This window comes from Lepus europaeus, chromosome 21 (assembly GCF_033115175.1).
Source record: "Lepus europaeus isolate LE1 chromosome 21, mLepTim1.pri, whole genome shotgun sequence".
Taxonomy (NCBI): Eukaryota; Metazoa; Chordata; class Mammalia; order Lagomorpha; family Leporidae; genus Lepus; species Lepus europaeus.
Window position 1 is genome coordinate 22512790 of NC_084847.1, and position 18574 is coordinate 22531363.

At 55.0% G+C, this 18574-nt stretch overlaps 1 protein-coding gene across 1 annotated transcript in view; it reads left to right on the forward strand.

The window, feature by feature from the left end:
* LOC133750453 (katanin-interacting protein-like) overlaps nt 1-18574 on the forward strand; it is a 57522-nt gene that overhangs the window by 18352 nt on the left and 20596 nt on the right. Inside the window, exons 4-5 of the mRNA XM_062180057.1 lie at nt 11802-12624; nt 17707-18429. Of these exons, the coding sequence (XP_062036041.1) occupies nt 11802-12624; nt 17707-18429 (1546 nt within the window). The remainder of the gene's footprint in view (nt 1-11801; nt 12625-17706; nt 18430-18574) is intronic.

Sequence of the window (18574 nt, forward strand, 5' to 3'; positions counted from 1 at the left end):
CCTCTGAACTGACATGAGAATGGAGCATCTTCTTTATGGCCTGCATGTGTAGTCTACTTAGAGTTTCTTAGGCATTTTCACATCATTTTGTAGCCTTTTTAAAATAACATTCAATATGTAAATGCTTTCTTGTTAAACAATATTCACACGGCTCAGAGGAAAACTGAGTAAAATACGGGTTTAATTTCTGCTTTAATTTTAGGATTTTCCACCCTCACCCCTGTAATCCTGGTTCATAAATTACATTTATTTTCAGTCTCCTACCGTATGAATTTTCAGGTTATACATTTTCCTCTCTGTATAGCTTTGTCCTTGCCTCACAAATTTTACTGTGTAGTGCTTTCATTGTCTTTTATTTCTAATTGGTTTGTGACTTCAGGGTTTGTTTTTCTTATCCATGTTTAGGGAAATTTTTCTAAACATTCTAAGTAAATAGTTTTTGTTTGATTTTTTACTATCCTTTTGTGTTAATTTCTCATTTTTACTACATTGTAATCAAAGAATGGCCTGTTTGTGTCTTCTTGGAGTTTACTAAGGCTTTTTTTTTTTTTTAACTAATTTATTTATTTGAGAGGTAGAGTTACAGATAGAGACAGAGACAGAGAGAAAGGTCTTCCATCCACTGGTTCACTCCCCAAATGGCCGCAACGGCCAGAGCTATGCCATTCTGAAGTCAGGAGTCAGGTGCTTCTTCCGGGTCTCCCACACGGGTGCAGGGGCCCAAGCTCTCAGACCATCCTCTACTGCTCTCCCAGGCCATAGCAGAGAGTTGGATCGGAAGAGGAGCAGCCGGGACCCGAACTGGTGCCCACGTGGGATGCTGGCACTGCAGGTGGAGGATTAATGTACTGCACCACAGCGCTGGTCCCTTTCTTAAGGTTTTGTTTGTGGTCAACCAGATCATTTTTATGAATCCTCTATGATATTTTAAAAGAATAATCATTCTCTTTTGGGCACAAAGTTCTCAGCACATCTGCTAAATCAAGCCCTTAGTTATTGTTATCTAGCTTAGAGATTCTTAAAATACAGTTCCAGACCACCCATATCAGAATCGCTGGGGCTGCTTATTAAAAATGTAAATTCTCATACCCTACATACAGAAGTGGATCCGGAGGGGGCATAGAGTACTCATCTTAATCTACATTTTTAATCAGGCTCCTGCAAGTTCTTATCCTCCTTAGCAAACCACTGCAGTAGATCCTTAGCTATTTTTGTGTATGTGACCTGATCGACTCTTGTGATCTTACCCATGTTCCCTTTTTTTTTTTTTTTTTTTTGACAGGCAGAGTGGATAGTGAGAGAGACAGAGAGAAAGGTCTTCCTTTGCCGTTGGTTCACCCTCCAATGGCCACTACGGCTGGTGCATCACGCTGATCCAAAGCCAGGAGCCAGGTGCTTCCCCTGGTCTCCCATGCGGGTGCAGGGCCCAAGCACTTGGGCCATCCTCCACTGCCTTCCTGGGCCACAGCAGAGAGCTGGCCTGGAAGAGGGGCAACTGGGATAGAATCCGGTGCCCCGACCGAGACTAGAACCCGGTGTGCCGGCGCCACAAGGCAGAGGATTAGCCTGTTGGGCCACGGCGCGCCACCCATGTTCCCTTATAGTTCTCCATTTGTGCTTCATCTATTTCCAATCTGATAGGGTGTACCTTTGATCCACATGAATATCTCAGTATCAGTTTGTTTATTGGTTTTAGCCTGTGGGTGAGCAGCTCTGCTGCCTCTTACCTAACACAGCCAGGGAGGGTCAAGCCCTTTAGGGGCTCCCCTCCACCCTGCCGCCGCTGCTGCCGCCATTGGACGCCTCTTCACGTGCTTCCTCTCCCTTGACCTCGACTCTGGGCTCAGTACCCCGCCCCGCCACGCACACACCCGCACTCGATTGCAAATTGTCCTGCCCGTGTCCTGGTCTGGAGCTCCTCTGCATTTGGTTCTTCATGGATGTGACCCCATCTGTCTTTCAGGGATTCCTCAGAATTTGTCGTGAGCCAGTGGCCTTCCTTGCTGTTGGGTCTCTGTCTTGCCTTCCCTGTCTAACTTCCTGCTGCGTGATCCTTCCTGCAGCGCACCTGCTCTGGGCAGGCTCGGGCCCTAAGACAGGGTGGTCCTGAGGGGCCCGCCCAGGAGCCTGGCAGCCAGGAAACACACAGCAGATCCCTGTGCCTCTGCCTCCTTCGTCCTGCTCTTTTCTCTTACGGCACTGCTTTCTCGAAGACAGGGATTGAATTTTTTTTTTCTTCAGTGATGCACTTTAGAGACTGAACTCCAGAGTAATTTTGCTTCGAAAGAAAATTAGCTGGTGGGTAAAGCTGCTGCCTCCAGTGCTGGCATCCCATATGGGTACCGGTTTGAGTCCTGGCTGCTCCACTTCTGATCCAGCTCTCTGCTATGGCCTGGGAAAGCAGTGGGAGATGGCCCAAGTCCTTGGGCCCTGCACCTGCATGGGAGACCTGGAAGAAGCTCCTGGCTCCTGGCTTCGGATAGACCCAGCTCCGGCCGTTGCGGCCATTTGGGGAATGAACCAGCGGATGGAAGACCTCTCTCTTTCTCTGCCTCTGCCTCTCTGTAACTCTGCCTTTCAGGAAAAAAAAAATAAAGAAAGAAAAAAGAAAAAGAAGAAGAAGAAGAAAATTAGAAAAAGAAATTAGACAGTAAAAGATATCAAAAAGCTAAAAGCATTTGCACAGGTGTTTGAAGCCTATGTGTAACTCAAATTTTCTTAGCCATAGTTCCATCAAAATTGATGTAGGAGACTATGATTTTATCCATTTATTTATTATAGATTAATTTTATTTATTTGAAAGAGAGAATTACAAAGAGAGGTAGAGTCAGAGAGAGAGAGAGAGGTCTTCCAACTGTTGGTTCACTCCCCAAATGGCTGCAACAGCTGATCCGAAGCCAGCAGCCAGGAGCTTCTTCCAGGTCTCCCATGTGGCCCAAGCAGTTGGGCCATCTACTACTGCTTTCCCAGGCGCATTAGCAGGGAGCTGGATCAGAAGTGGAGCAGTCAGGACTCAAGCTGGCACCCATATGGGATGCTGGCATCGTAGGTGGCGTCTTACCCTGCTATACCACACAGCCCCGAGACAGTGAATTTAAAATACACAGGGGTTGCAAACAAGAACGTGGTCAGGCAATTTTCCCATGCTAGAGGTGGGGGACTGAGGCTCAGCACTTCACCTGCGGGTGAGGGTAGCTAGCGTCAGGGCCAGAACTTGAACCTGACCTGCTGTCCTTCCTAAGTGTAAGTAGAGGTCCAGTGTTCTATCCACTGATGCTTACCACACGCTTTGACACATTCAGCGGCCTCGAGGCAGCTTTGAGTATGGATGGGCAGTTTCATCCGCTCCATGCCAGTCCGCGGCCCCGTGCACCTGACTTTCATCCCGCTCCGGAGACTGCTGATTACAAGTTGGTACCAGGCAGGGAAGAAACATGGTCACGAGGCTCAGGGCCCAGACTCTGGAGTCAGCCGTTCATTTATCCAAACCCCGGCCCTCCCATTGTGAGCCGAGTGACCTTGGACTTCCACTTCAGTGCTCTCAGGAGACCTCACCATGCGGTAGTGTGGGGTGCTGACTTGAGATAACGTTCCTGCAGAGGTTAGCTCAGTGTCTGATAGGTTTCAAAGGCCCGGCTGCTGGCAGCTGTCTCTGTTGCTATTGATGTTATCGTGGTTGTTATCATATCGCAAAAATGTCCTGTTTGATGGGCGCCCGGCTCTGCTCTTTGTCTAGCCTAGCACAGGGAAGATGGGGCATTCCAGGGACTAATCCCCTGATCACCAGCCACCTGCTGCTTCCTCCAGCAGCATCTTCCAATCTCTGCCTGTGTTGGCCGTCCCTCCACAGCCTCCCTGGCTCTCAGCAAAGGGGCAGATCGGCACCCAGTCCTTGTCTTCTGCTCTGTTTGCAGCCGGCCGCCATGCAGAGGGCTTTTCTGTTGTGAGGACTTGAACTTCACGTTTTAAACACTGAACACCGAAATTGAACATAACAGGGTTTTAAAGCACAGCCATAAAGGAAGTTTTCACAGAGAAAGTTCTGGATGACAACTTCAAAGCACCTGCTACATCTCACAGCACCGTGTCCCTTTGAAGTGTGGGCAGATTGGCTTTCAAAGCGACTAGCCCAAGGTCCTCATCTCCGCAGATGGACAGGTTTTGAGCGGCCTTCTCGAGAGGGTGTTGCTGCTGAGTTCGTCTGCCGTTTGCCTCCAGAGCAGCTGCCTTTACATCACGTGAGCCTCCCGGGAGCCTGGGTTCCTGCAGTTGGCTCATTCTTACCCTTTGTGAAGGAGGTACCAGCCCTACAAAACCAAGCCTTCTCTCTTCTATGTATTTCCTAAAGACACATGGCATCAAGTTCACTTGAATTTTTTTGCATACATTTAATTGAAAAAAAAAGAAACCAAATCTGAAACAGGAGAGATTATGAACATTCAAATCTATTACAAGAAATGTTATTTAAAAAAAAATCTATTAGTTTAGTACACTGTGAAATAATAGTAAGAGGCTGGAGTCGTCATCTTTTTTCAACTCTATTTGGATTTGACTGACTTGATGGCAAAGAAGTCCAGGAGGCATGTGTACTTATGATGCTCTCCTGGTTTTCCTGCCTAAACCGAGGGTTTAGGTTCATAACATGCATAACTTGGAGCCAACATTGTAGCACAGGAAGTTAAGCTGTCGCTGGCATCCCATTTCTGGGTGCTGATTCAAGTCCCAACTGGTCCACTTCTGACTCAGCTCCCAGTTAATGCACCTAGGAGAGCAACGGAAGATGGCCCAAATACTTGGGTCCCTGCTACCCACGTGGGAGACCCAGATGGAGTTCCTGGCTCTTGGCTTTGGCCTGGCCCAGCCTTGGCTGATGTGGCCATTTGTAGAGTGAACCAGCAGATAGAAAATCTCTCTAACTTCCTGTCTCTGTCATTCTGCCTTTCAAATAAATATTTTAAATAAGTAACCTAATGTGCATCCATACCTAGAATTTGTTCAGTCTCAGAATGGTGTTAGTGGTCACTTTTACTACAACTTTTCCATGGCTATATGTGTGTGTGTGTGTGTGTATTTTACTTTATACAAATTTTCTTAAAATTTGTAAAAATTTTTTCAAAAAGAAAAATTCATTTTATTTGTAAGATGGGAGACAGAGAGGGAGAGAGGGAACACTCTTTGATTCCCTGGTTTACTCTCCAAAAGCCCAAAACAGTCAGGTCTGGGCCAGGCCAAAGCCAGGAGGCAGGAATTCCATATGAGTCCCTCCTGTGGGTGCCGGGTGCCCAAGGACTTGAGCCATCATCTGCGGCCTTCCAGGGTGCGCGTGAGCAGGAAGCAGCAGGGACTCCGAGCAGACACTCCCACCTGGGACGCGGCGGGTGTTTCAAGCAGTATCAACCACGGACTTGTATCATAATTTTGATCTCTCCTTGTCTGGCCTTTCCCGCTTGGAACTTTTTTCAGGAGGGACTCATGGGAGCTATGTTTCCAGGGTTTCTTCCTCTTTGAGATCGGTGCCTTGCTGCTTTTGAACTTGAACGTGTTAGCTGGATATGCTGTTCAGGAGTTGGTGGCTGCCCTGTTGTCTCCCACCATCGAGTGTGGCTGCTCACTGCCATTGCAGTGACTCTTCTGGGAACTGGATGTGTTCCAAGGGCAGTGAGGCGGCATTTTGCAGACACCTGGCTGCCCAGGGTCCTCCACACCTCCATTCCCCACCTCTCCTATGGAGAATGTATGTGTAGGAATGAAAGAATTTAAACATATATGTAAATGCATCCCACTTTTCTAATTACCAAATTGTGTCCATGCTAGTTCAGGTTGAGTGGCCCTTGTGGACCAAGATTGCGAGCAGGAGGGTTTCCAGATTGTGGAACGTTTGCATGGATTCTGTCAGTTGAACATCCGTGAACTGAAATGCTCCAGGGTCTCACTTTGAGCCGACATGTATTGAATTTAGAATTTTGGAGATTTTGGATTTTAGGTTTGGGGAACCTATCAAAAAAAAAAAAAAAAAAAGTAAAGTAAAGGAGCCAGCACTGTTGCACAGTGGGTAAAGCCATATGTGTGCCAGTTCAAGTCCCGGCTGCTCCAATTCCAAACCATCTCTCTGCTGTGGCCTGGGAAAGCAGTAGAAGATGGCCCAAGTTCTTGGGCCCCTGCACCGGCGTGAGAGACCCGGAAGAAGCTCCTGGCTCCTGGCTTCAGATCGGCACAGCTCTGGCCATTGTGGCCATTTGGAGAGTGAGACAGCAGACAGATCCCCTTTCTCTCTCTAACTCTGCCTTTCAAATAATTAAGTAAATCTTAAAAAAAAAGTGAGGCAGAAAATGATGGTCCCCATAACGTGAACCTCTAAAAGAACCCTGTCACTGGCTGGTGTCTATTTTTTCCAGACTGTTTGCATGCACCTACACGCACATATGTGTGTTTTCTGACATGCTTCCTTTCCCTTAAACATGTTTCTTGATATTGACCCGAGGCAGTACGAAAGTTCTACCTCATTCTTTGTAGGGGTTTCCTGGGGATCTGTGAATGCCCATGCTATTTGTTATTTAATCCATTTATTGATCAACATTTGAATCATTCTCTCCTATAAAGGATGCCTGACTGATCTTTGCACACTTAAGAATAAAGCATAAATTCCTAAGATGGCTGGGTCCAAAGATGTGCATATTGTTAATTCCTTTTTTTAAATGATTTTTTTAAAAAAATTTATTTGAGACACAGAAAGGAAGCTCCCATTCACTGGTTAACTCCCCCAAATGTCCACAATGGCCAGTCTGGGCGCTCCATCCAGGTTTCCCACGTGGGCGGCGACTATTCACACCAGCCACCACTGCTTCCCAGGCTCTGCATAAGCAGGGGACTGGCGTCCAGCTCGGGTGCTCCAGTGTGGGATACAGGCATCCTTCCCGCTAGCCCAGATGCCTGCCCTCCCCTGTTCATTTCTAGCTAGCCATCACCTTCAGAGTACATCTTCAGGCCACCCCTGTCCCCACCTCTGCTGCCAGCACGGCCTCAGCCCAGCACACTTTCCACCCCGCCCACCTCCCACAGTGCACTGCATATTTCACGGCCAGTACAGTCTCTGAAACAACAGAGATCAGAGAATGTTGGCTCTGCCTGGTCCCTCCGTGGCCTCTCATGGTGCACAGAACACAATCCAGACTGCTCCACGAGGCCAGCAGAGCCCTGTCCCGCACAGGCTCTCCCTCCTGCCCGCCTTTGTCATGGGGCACGTGTGCCCTCCAGCCACTTCTGCCTCCCGGCCCCTGCTCTGCTGTTCCTGCCTGGCATGCTCTTCCTCCCCACCCACCGATGTCCCGCCTTCCTGAGCATCTTCCGCTGTGGCTCTGGCAGCCCAGTCACTCTGTCCCACCATCCAGGCTGGGGCCTGCCCTCCCAGTCCTGGCCACGTCTGGGTGCCCCATTCATTTTTCTTTCTGCACCTTCTGCCAATCTCCCCCACCGCCCCGAGTGCTCTGAACAGGGCAGAGGGTCTTGCCGTCCCATCCCCCACACTGTTACCTCAGCCCTTAGCACACGTGCATGCATGAGTGCATTCACAAGGAGTGGCCGCCACGTGGTGCTGCCATCGGTGGAGCCATGACAGTATGCAGCGAGGGCCTCAGGCATCAGGGCTCTGCCAGTTACTTACTGTGAGAAGCTGGACCAGCTTAAAGGCTCATGGCCTCTGTTCCTCAAGTTTTGGGGACCCCAAAAAACTCAGTCGCTGAAATGTGGGGTTGCAACATTGTGAAGGTAATGAGGAGGCCAGCTCAGGTGTAAGAGTCTGGATACCGCCCCCTCCAGTCCTGGAACTGGAACTGGCTGTGGTCAGGGGCTCTCCAAGGCCTTCGACATCAGTGGGGACTGTTCTGGGCTCTGGGAACACCTGGGGTTTCCTAGGCCGAGGCCGGAAGCCCCCTGCAGGCTGGCACCCGTCTTCTGATTTTCCCCCACCCACATGACTCAGAGAAGAGTATGGAGATGCAGAGACAGACTGGCCCTCTGTGGCTTCTTCACGCAGGCTCCTCTGCCCCACCCCCACAGCCCAGCAGGACTGCAGCTGACTCTCTTTGAGAACGGGGGCTGGGCTAAGAACAGGAGCCACAGGGTTGTCCTGTCTCACCAGAACTCAAGTTGTGGCGGGGATTTTTCTCCCGGTCTGTCGGGCTTATTGCAAGGACGAGACAGGCACCGGTCATGTGTTTACGGAGGACCAAGCTGTGGTCTCCTCTACAGGACTGCCAGTTCTGTAATCACTGAAAGCGAGGTTGAGCTGGCTTTCCCTGGGGAGGAACAGTCACCATGTGGACCCCTCCCTGCACCTACTCACTACAGTTGGACTTGGAAGGTGGGAGCCCTGACCTGAGTCTGGTTCTCATGAAGGTTTCTCGGGCCATCTCCTGTAGCCGGAACACCTCTGCTCCTCGTGGCTTTAACTAAAATAGCCGAGAGGAGCTTCTTGGGAAACAAAAGGTGTGTTTCAGCTTACGGGCCGGAGGCAGCAGTTCAGGAAAGATCGGGAAGCCCGAGAGTCCAGCACCCATGGAGGCTGGTCACTCGGCTGGTGTGGGGGCGTGATCATGTGGTGAACCCGCAAGGACAGGACGAGAACCTAGGCCAGACTTGAACTCTGGTCATCAAGCTCTTGTGAGAAGCCCCCTCCAAGGGCACATCGCCAAGTGACCTACACACTTCCCACCTGTCAGGTGTCCACCCTTATCCAGCAGCTGCTCACAGAGGCATCAGAGTTTAAATGGCTGCATGTGGTTTTATTTGAAAGGCAGAGTGACAGAGAGGGAGAGAGAGAGAAATCTTCCATCTAATGGTTCACTCCTCAAATGCACACAACCACCAGGGCTAGGCTAGACCAGGCTGAAGCCAGGAGCCCGGAACTCAATCTGGGTCTCCCTCGTGGGTGGCAGGGACCCACATACCTGATCCGTTACCTGCTGCTTGCCAGAGTGCACCACAAACAGGAAGCTGGAGTTGGAACGAGAGCCAGGACTTGTACCAGGCACTCCAGTATGGGATGCCGGTGTCCCAAGCAACATCTTAACCACTGTGCCAACTGTCCATCCCTTGTGTTACCTTGTAAGTATCAAATGCTGGGTATGTGCTCCTTGTCATCCTGGGTGGCTTGGCCTCAGCGCACTTGATGTTTGGAGCAGATTCCCCCTTGTTGTGCAAAGCTGCTCTGTGCATTCCAGGATGCCTAGTGGCGTCCCTGGCTTCACCTGCTGGGTACTGAGAGCACTGCCACGGCAGTTGCCACCCTAAAGGTTTTTAGTCATTGCTGTCTCCTCCAGGGAGAGTTGCAGTCATCTCTGGTTCAAGCCATTGCCTTAATAAAACTTTAAAAACAAATTTTTTAAAAATTTGCTTCTATGTATTTGAAAGGCAAAGAGAGAGACAAAGATTTCCCATTTGCTGGTTTACTCCCCAAATGCCCTCAACAGCCAGGACTGGGCCAGGCTGAAGCCAGGAACCCAGAACTCCATCCAGGTCTCCCAAGTATTGGAACCATCATCTGCTGCCCCCAAGGGACACGTTAGCAGGAAGCTGGAGTTGGATGTGGAGCCAGGATTCAAACCCAAGGACGGTGGTATGTGTTGCAGGTGCCCCAAACAGCATCTTAACTGCTGTGCCAAATGCATACCCCATTAATAAGACAATCCTGTGAGGCAGAGATTCAAGTGCCCATGTTTAAGCACGTCCAAATGCATCTCAGAGACATGAAGTCACTTTGCAAGAGTCACTGCACTGATGCCGCCTCCAGGGCGTGTGGGTGCATTTCACCCGTGCTTGCAGCCACCACTCTGTCGCTGACAGTTGCTCGGTCGTTCAGCAAATATCTACTAAGCACCTGTTATGTGCCATCAGTGTCTTAGCTGCTCACTGCTACTTGCTCTGGGGGGTGGGAGGGAGAGAACTGTAAAAGGTAAACAGGTGTATTAGTTCTTCCTGCTGCTACAAAAACACTTACCATGACCGTGAACTCAAGTGGATTTTGCTGATCTAAAATCAGGTGTTGACATCTCTGTGTTCCTTTTTGAGGCTCTGGAGTAAATCCATTTTTTTTAAGCTTCTAGTCTGACCAGCTTCTTTAATTCTGTGCAAACCTCGAGAGTGACTATGCTAAGTGGGAAAAGCCGGCCACACCCAGTACCTGGGGGCCTGAGTCCTTTCCTAGGAAATGCTGGAAAATGCGGATGGTCCACCAATCCACCATGATCCACCGTGATGCGAGGTGGGGCTGGGTGGTGCCCGCGGCTGGGGGCGCGGAGGCGGGGAGGGAGGGGCGGCGGGGGGTGCCGGGAAGCTTTGGGGGTGAAGGTGTGTGCTCAGTCTCTTGGATACGCACATGGATGTGTGGGTGTGCATGCTTGTTAACGCTCACCAAGTTGCACACTTGAGACGATGCGTTTCCTGCACGAGGTACGTGTTCTCTTCCTCCATAAAGCTGTAAAACGGAGAGTTTTTCTGTGAAGAGGAAGAGAGGAGCCGGGCCGTGACAGGAGGAGGTGGGGCTTCATTTTAGGCACTAACAGAGATGCCTAGAATTCCTGCGTGACACAGGGGCGCTGTGGTTGGGGGAGGAGACAGGAAGGCAAGGCGGGGACCCTTTCGTGAGCCTTGTGCTGTGCTGATGGGTTGGGATTCATGTCCCTATGTGAAAGGAGTCCCCCGGAGACTGCCATCGTGGCCTTGGTCTTGGTCCCCGTGCCCTGTCCCCATAGCTCGTCCCTGGCTGCAGCCACAGCTGAGCTGGGACAGAGCCAGGTGTGGTGGCTGCTGTAGCTGCTTACCAGGCTCTCAGCTTAGCCCGTGCCCCCCGGGGGCAGCCTCCGGCAGCAGTGGGTACATGCCTCGGCCTCCCAGACTGGGGAGGGACAATCATGGGTGCCAACTAGGGGTTCCTCAGGGAGCCACAGTTGCCCACAGCCGTGCCCAGCTCAAAAACACGTTTTGGGGGCAGGCATGGCGGCACAGCAGATTAAGCCGCTGCTTGGGATGCCTGCATCCCATATCAGAGGGCCAGGGTTCCGGTCGCACCTCCACTTCTGAGCCAGCTTCCTGCTGATGAACTCCCAGGGAGGCAGCAAGTGCTCGGGTCCCTGCCACCTGCATGGGAGACCTGGAAGGAGTTCCCGCTTCCCGGCTTCGGTCCAGCTCTGGCTGTTGTGGGCTTTTGGGGAGTGAACCAGAGGGTGGTGGAAGGTCTCTCTCTCTCTCTCTCTCTCTCTCTCTCTCTCTCTATCTGTGTGTGTGTGTGTGTGTGTGGCATCTGTTTTCAAATTTAGAATAAAAGGAAACATGTTTGGGGCTCTCTTTGGCCCCTGAGCTGCCAGGCAAGCCGCCCTGTTTGTGGGGTGCCCAAATAGGGACACACGTGGAGCCCAGCAGGTGTACGTCAGGCCTCCCTCATGCAGACGGCCCAGTAACACTGCCAGGGGCAGCGGGAGAGCACAAAGGGCTTCACCACGGGGCAGCGCTGAGGCCGATCTGCGCTTAGAGAAAACGACCTTCCAGGCGGAAGCAGCGAGAGCCCTAAGCAGGCCGTCAGAGCTGCGCCGGCAGGAGGGGGCAGCCGAGCCCAGCACTCAGGGAGCCTGTAGCAGCCTGCGTAGAAATGAGACCGAGTCTTATTTAACATCCCCGGGGCTGGAGCTTTCCCAGAGCCCGTGTCTCTAGCGTGTCCCACTTTGCTTTTCTGCCGTCTTCCCCTTCTGTGTGTGCCACGTCCCAGTGAGGCCTCACATCTTCATTTTCTTACTATTTTGTGTCCCCAGGATCTGGACATCGGTGCCAAGGACGTGAGGCTTTATGTCAACGAGAGCCTCATCTTCGCCGGCGAATTGGACAGAGGTTATGGCGAGGCCCCGGCCGACCCTCGCAGCGTCCTGGTGGAGCTGAAGAGCGAGAGGGCAGAGGACACGGTGGCTCCCAGGGTGGCCGGCGCGGCAGGGGCCGGGGACCTCAGTGGCACCTGCTCACAGCCAGCCGAAGCAGCCATGGTGGGCGCCACCGCCTCTTCACAGGGACATTTATTTAGCCAAAGGACAGATTCTGCTGACGGCTGGAAAGACGTTTTGCCCACCACGGGGGAGGATTCAGAGTCGTTGGCAGCCCCCGTGGGCACGAGCAACGCCCCCAGGGCCTCCTCACCCTCCCCGCTGGGGAAATGCCCTCCCCTGGATGCGGAGCCCTCGGGGATCCAGCAACTGGAGAATCTCACAGGCCGGAAGACACCTGTGCCGCCAGGGAAAACGCCGCCCTGGCTGCAGCCTTCTCCCAGCGGGCAGGGCAGGAGGCAGGGAGGCAGGAAGCCGAAACCCCCGTGGCTCAGCCCGGACAAGCCGCTCCCGGCACACAGCGAGGGCCCTGGAGAGACGGAGGCCGAGGAGAGAGGCCTCCAGCCGGAGCCAGGGCGGGTGACGAGCTGGAGCGTCCTCGCCGGGGAGAGGCCCCCGCGGGGGCCCCCCAAAGGCTGCGGGGATGATCTCGACATCTTCGCCCAGCCCCCCATCAGGGAGCGCCCTGCCAGTGGGAGGAGGAGCGCGAGGAAAGAGGCCCTGGGCAGTGGTCACGGGGACGAGCAGCCGGCCAGCAGAGGTAAGCTTGGACCCGGCACCGTCACGTGCCAGTGCCCCCTGGTGGCTCCACGCTGCGTGGCTCCCTGGACCCGGATCCCGGCGTGGGGTCACGAGGCCAGAGGCGGTGTTCAAGTGGAAGACGTGGGCAGGAGGCAGTGTGCATGTTAAACTCCTAGGTGGCCCCGTCATTACCGAGATACATCCTTGTGCCCATTTTCTTATAAGACATGCCCCACGCCCCATCTAGAGGCTGCTGTTCTGCCCTCGATAGATTCAGTGATCTCCAGTGCCCTGACTTTACTCTCAGCTGTGCTGTTAGAAAACTCACCTAAGCCCCATGAGAAATAGCAGCGGATTTCCTTGGGTGTTGGAAGCACTATAGGGAGTGGTGGGGACTGGGGCAAACTGGCGAGCGAAAGCCCAGCTGAAGGGGGCAGCCGCTGCGCCACCCGGGCTTCCTGTGGGTTCCAGGAACGGCAGGCGAGTGTGCCAGGTCCCCCTGCCTTTGTTTAAGAGAAGCCAGAGATAAGGAAAATGTTGGCTGTTTCAACACTGGCAACTCACAGAGGTTATCTTTAAGCGAACGTGTGTCCACACGGAAAGGCACAAAGCTCCCTGAGGGCGTGCTGGGCATCCCCAGCTCTGGAGGGAGGGGACATCAAGGGCTGGGGGTCGGAGCAGCTGCCCTGAGGTTTCGCTCCCGGGAGGAGTGTGGCCTTGTGGCTGAGGCAAACGCATCGGCTGTGTCCACGCGGGTCTGGAGCCTCTGCTTCTGCACCTGCATGACCCCCTGCGGCTTCCCGGGCCTTGGAGGAATGGGTGAGATGCTGGCATCAAGGGTGTAGCCTGCGGCGTGGGGCCCAGGGCTCGCAGTGCTGCCGGTGGTTCCTGCGTGCGGCCTTTCTCAGAGTGCTTGGGTTCGTGTCCCGCTCCGCTCTCCGTTCCAGCTTCCTGCTTTGCCCCAATGAGGCAGCCAGTGATGGCCCAGGGCCTGGGTCAGGCCAAAGTCAGGAGCCAGGAACTCCATCTGGGTCTCCCGCATGGGTGGTGGGGACACGAGTACTTGGGCCCTTCTCTGCTGCTTCCCAGCCCCGTTGGCAGGGAGCCGGCTGGGAAGTGGAGCAGCCAGGACTTGAACTTTCGCTCTGATCGGGGAAGAGGACATTGTAAGCAGTGGCTCACCACGCTGTACCACTGTGCCCAGCCACAATGCTTGTTTTTAATGATCCTACCGGCATCTGCTGTATCAGGGAGTGTCTGGCAGGTGCGTAGATCCTGCCAGGGTCTGCCATTTAGGACATCAGAGCAAGGCCCTCAGATACTCCGTGCCCTCCTGCAGAGCCGACCCCTGTGGCTCCCCAGCCTCACTGAGTTCCGGGGCCCACCCCTGCTGAGATTTAGCCCCGAGACGGGTGTTGGGGAGGAGAGCAGATTGGGAGAGAAAGACCAGGAGACACTTGGAGGGCAGGTCCTCTGCAGTCTGGGGGAGGACGATGGGCGGGAGGAAATGCAGTGATTGGATGCCCGGCTGTGGCACAGGCGTGTTCCTCACACGACAGCCCCATTCTACAGAGCAAGCCTGAAGTTCAAGTTGCTTCCCTCGGTGCACACAGCCAGTTAGGGCTAGAGTGGGATCTGAACCCAGGCAGGTTAGCCCTAGCCTCCATGCTTCATGCCTTCATCCTAAGGGGTCCTGGGAGAGCCAGACCAGTCCAAGCCCCCTGGGGAGCCTGTGGGAGTTGCAGGGTGACAGGTGTTGCCGTAAGATGCCTACGTTCTGAAGACTTGGTCTCGCCTGGTTTCTGCCCTGATTTCAATGCTTGGCTCAATGGCAGGTTAAGAACCAAGCCCCTGGCCGGCGCCGTGGCTTAACAGGCTAATCCTCCACCTTGCGGCGCCAGCACACCGGGTTCTAGTCCCGGTCGGGGCACCGATCCTGTCCCGGTTGCCCCTCTTCCAGGCCAGCTCTCTGCTGTGGCCAGGGAGTGCAGTGGAGGATGGCCCAAGTGTTTGGGCCCTGCACCCCATGGGAGACCAGGAGAAGCACCTGGCTCCTGGCTTTGGATCACAGAGATGCACCGGCCGCAGAGGCCATTGGAGGGTGAACCAACGGCAAAAAGGAAGACCTTTCTCTCTGTCTCTCTCACTGTCCACTCTGCCTGTCAAAAAAAAAAAAAAAAAAAAAAAACCAAGCCCCTGAGATTCCATGCTCGTTAAGCAGGTCATGCTTAAAAAGGGAAGTTGTGTAGACATTTGGAGTTAACTCATTACCCAGAGCCAGATCCCTTGCCCGAGAGGAAAGGCACAGGGCAAGTCCTCCATCGACCCTCTGAGCCCCTCCCCGGGATCCTGGGTCCAACAGAACAGCCGCGGGGATGACACCTGCATCTCAAGAGGGGCCTCCGCCCCAGGGCCAGTTGATGACGAGTGAATGAAATCTCATCGGCCCAGTTGGGAAGCAGTGAGGGGCCTGTCACCCAAAGGATGCTCAAAGGGCACTCACCCCAAAGGCAGGAAAGATGCTGCCTGTCGCACAGGACTGGAGGGAGGAACCTCCTCCCCACATGGGCTATCTCTGCTCTAGCCCCACAGCAGGAAATGACCTCAGAGCCCTAGTGTGACGATGCCTGGGCTCCAGCTCCAAAGTCTCAGGGCAGAAGCTGATTGGTCCACTTGGGATCAGGTGTCCACTCCTTGTCCAATCAGCAAAGGCAATACCCTCAAAGTGCTTTTGCTCCTGTTTTAGCAGCAATTGAGGCACACCTCGCAGTGGTGCAGTCGACTTTTAGACGTTCAAATTCAGAGCTTGGTAGTTCATATTCATCTCGGCCTGGGAGGGTTTTGGAGTCTTGGATCCCATCTCCTCATGATCGGCGGCCCCTCCCAGACTGCGCCGGCTGCAGACTGATTGCCACTGTCCGTCCCGATGTAGGAGGGAAGCCTTGGAACCAACAGGGCATGCAGTGACCCCAGCGGCTTCTCCACGCCGGTGGTGCAGGAGCAGAGACACGTGGGGCCCCAGGCCACTGTCTCGGCTCTGTGAGGTCCCGGGGAAACCCGGAGAGCACGAGGCAGGGAGAGTAGGTGAGGAAGCTGCTGCAGAAGGGAAGCCAGGGCCCTGCCTTTTCACTGGTGCCCCGGGCAGAGAAACACGGGCCGAGTCGCTGCCTCGTGAGTTTTGCTGCTGTCTCCTACAGCGCCTGCGAACCAGCCCAGGCTGCTCACGCAGTCTGGGGAAGTCAGGTCACGTCAGCGGAAGTCCTGGCGCTCCAGATGGGGAGTTCCTTCTGCCAGCTGTTAGGGTGCGTGCCTGGGAGGAGAGGATGGAGGAACTGCTGGGATCTTTCCGCTGCACACGAGAAGGGTTGGGGCAGGGGAGAAGACAGGTGCAGGAGGGCTGCCAGGTGGCGGGGAGTCCCTTGGCCCGCAGGCCTGAACCCATGGCGTGCAGAGAAGTGCTGCTAACCAGCCCTCTCTTTACCGACACACACTTGTGAAGCGCTTCTGTGCACCGGCGGTGTGCCAGGGTGAGGTGGCAGAGAGGGCCTCCCCGAGGACGTGGGTGACTAGAAGAGCCAGCCAAGTGGGCACCTGGAGGCAGAGGGCACGGCGGGGGCCAAGGTGCAGAGGCAAGATGGGACCGGCTGTGTCCCCGAACGGAGGGGAGCGTGGCGGGAGCAGAGGGATCATGGGACAGGTGCCAGTGGGGTGAGGTCGCAAGAGTCAGCAGGCACCTCACTGAGGCCCCGCGGGCGTGGCGAGGCCGAGATGGCTCTACTCTCAGTGCCAGAGAGAGCGTGTCGGTTAGGTATGTGGGGCTGGGAGTGGCGGAGTGGACGCATCTGGAGCTCCGAGTGGTCGCTGGAAATGGCAGAGGATCCAAGACTTGACACAGGAAGTTGAGCAGCACCTACGTGGGAGCCAAGAGCTGGAGGAGGGCGAGAGACAGAGCAGAGGGCTTGGGACACTCCCAGACCTTGGGACACTCCCAGACCTAGGGTGTGGGACAGCGACCCAGTTGTCACAGACCGTGGGTAGGTGTGGGGGAGCAGCAAGGGATGGAGCCTCCCAAGCCAGTGGGGGGGAAGAGGGAAGAAATAGCACATGGCAGAGCCCTGCTTGGGGTACCAGCATGGAATGAGGACTGAGAGAAGACCGTGGAGAGCTTGTGGGAATCGTGGGATGCCAGTGTACGCGGTGGACAGGAAGGCCCCCAGGGTTTGACTTCAGACACAGACAGATCTGGGAGCTCACATGATGTCATCAGGACTCTCCCAGCACTGTCCTCAGGCCCCGCCCTGCTACAGTGTGGCAGAGTAGCCCCCTGGCGACCCCACGTGACTTCCGGCCAGCCCAGTTGAAAGAGTCCTTCCTTGAGCCCAGCTTGGAAGGGGGCTGCCAGCCTGCACCTGGTGTGCAGGGCTTGCGCCAGGAGGAAAGGTAGTGGAGTTGGGGTAGACAGGACCCTGGCACCACAGGGAGGAAGCAGAGAGCCGGGCGGGGCGGAGGGAGGAAACAGGACAGCGGCCGGCCTGAGCCCTGGGACCGGGTCTGCTTCCCATTCCTGTCTTCTCGCTTTGGGAGGAAAGATTTATGTGTGTCTGTGGGCAGGGAGGCAGCGGGTGTCGGGGGAAGGAATGATGGAGGATCCTGGAGAGAAGTAATTGATGGACTCGAGCGCCTTAGGAGACAGGCAGGAAACGGAGAGCAGGGCCCAGGGCAACACGAAAGGAGAGAAAACAGAACGTCAAGGCCGTCAGCCACTGCTTCACTCTCTCCAGAGTGACACCGTGGACAGCAGGTGCAGCAGGGCTGCCAGGACAGGCCGGGCATTGGGTGCCCCGGGCAGCGCCCTCTAGGGGCCGTACCCACCTGCTCCGCGTGCCATCCGCCTGGCTGATTGGCTTTCTTATAATAGTGTGGGTTCTTGATCATGAGACGTCCCTGGGAGAATGCCATTAGAACCTTAGCACATTGTCCAAGGATGCTGCTCGAAGCTTCCTCGTCCGTGCAGGGAGCTTAGGAGATGAAGCAGTTGGAGGTCCCCGCTCCCCTGGGTTCCGCGGCCAGGCCTTCACCCCTCCCGTGACCTGTCTTCCAGGAGACACCTGGTCCACCAGGACCCCGCCGCGCTCCAGGTGGTGCAGTGAGCAGGAGCTCACGCTGCACGAGTCCTGGGACTCCCTGAGCGCCTTCGACCACTCCCACCGGGGCCGCATCTCCCACCCGGAGTTCCAGGGCGACATCCTGGATGAGTTCCTGCAGCAGCAACAGAAAGGCAGCCGGCAGGGGCCGGGCCAGGCCGGAGTGTCGCCAGGGCCGGACACACGGGGCACAGGGAGCGACGCCCGCGCCGACGACAGCGACGGCGACTTCCAGATCCCTGTCCTGCCTTACGGGCAGCACCTGGTCATCAACATCCAGTCCACCTGGGGGGACAGACACTACGTGGGCCTGAACGGGATAGAGATCTTCAGCGCCCAGGGGCAGCCCGTGCAGATCGCGAGCATCAGGGCAGACCCGCCCGACATCAACGTGTTGCCAGCCTACGGAAAAGACCCCCGCGTGGTGGGCAACCTCATCGACGGGGTAAACAGGACCCAGGACGACATGCACGTCTGGCTGGCCCCGTTCACACCAGGCAAACCCCACTACATCTGCATCGACTTCACGCACCCCTGCCAGGTCGCCCTCATCAGGATCTGGAACTACAACAAGTCCCGGATCCACTCATTCCGCGGCGTGAAGGACGTCACCATGCTGCTGGACGCACAGTGCGTCTTCCAAGGCGAGATTGCCAAGGCCTCGGGAACCCTCATGGGAGGTACGGTGTGCCTGCAAGAATCTGCTCGAAGCCCCCTGCCCCCTGCCCCCCGCCCCAGGAAGAAAGATAAGCTCACGGGGCTGGCCGACAATAGATAGGTCTCCTCCCCTCCCACGGTATCTATGGGTGGGCTGGGACCCACCGC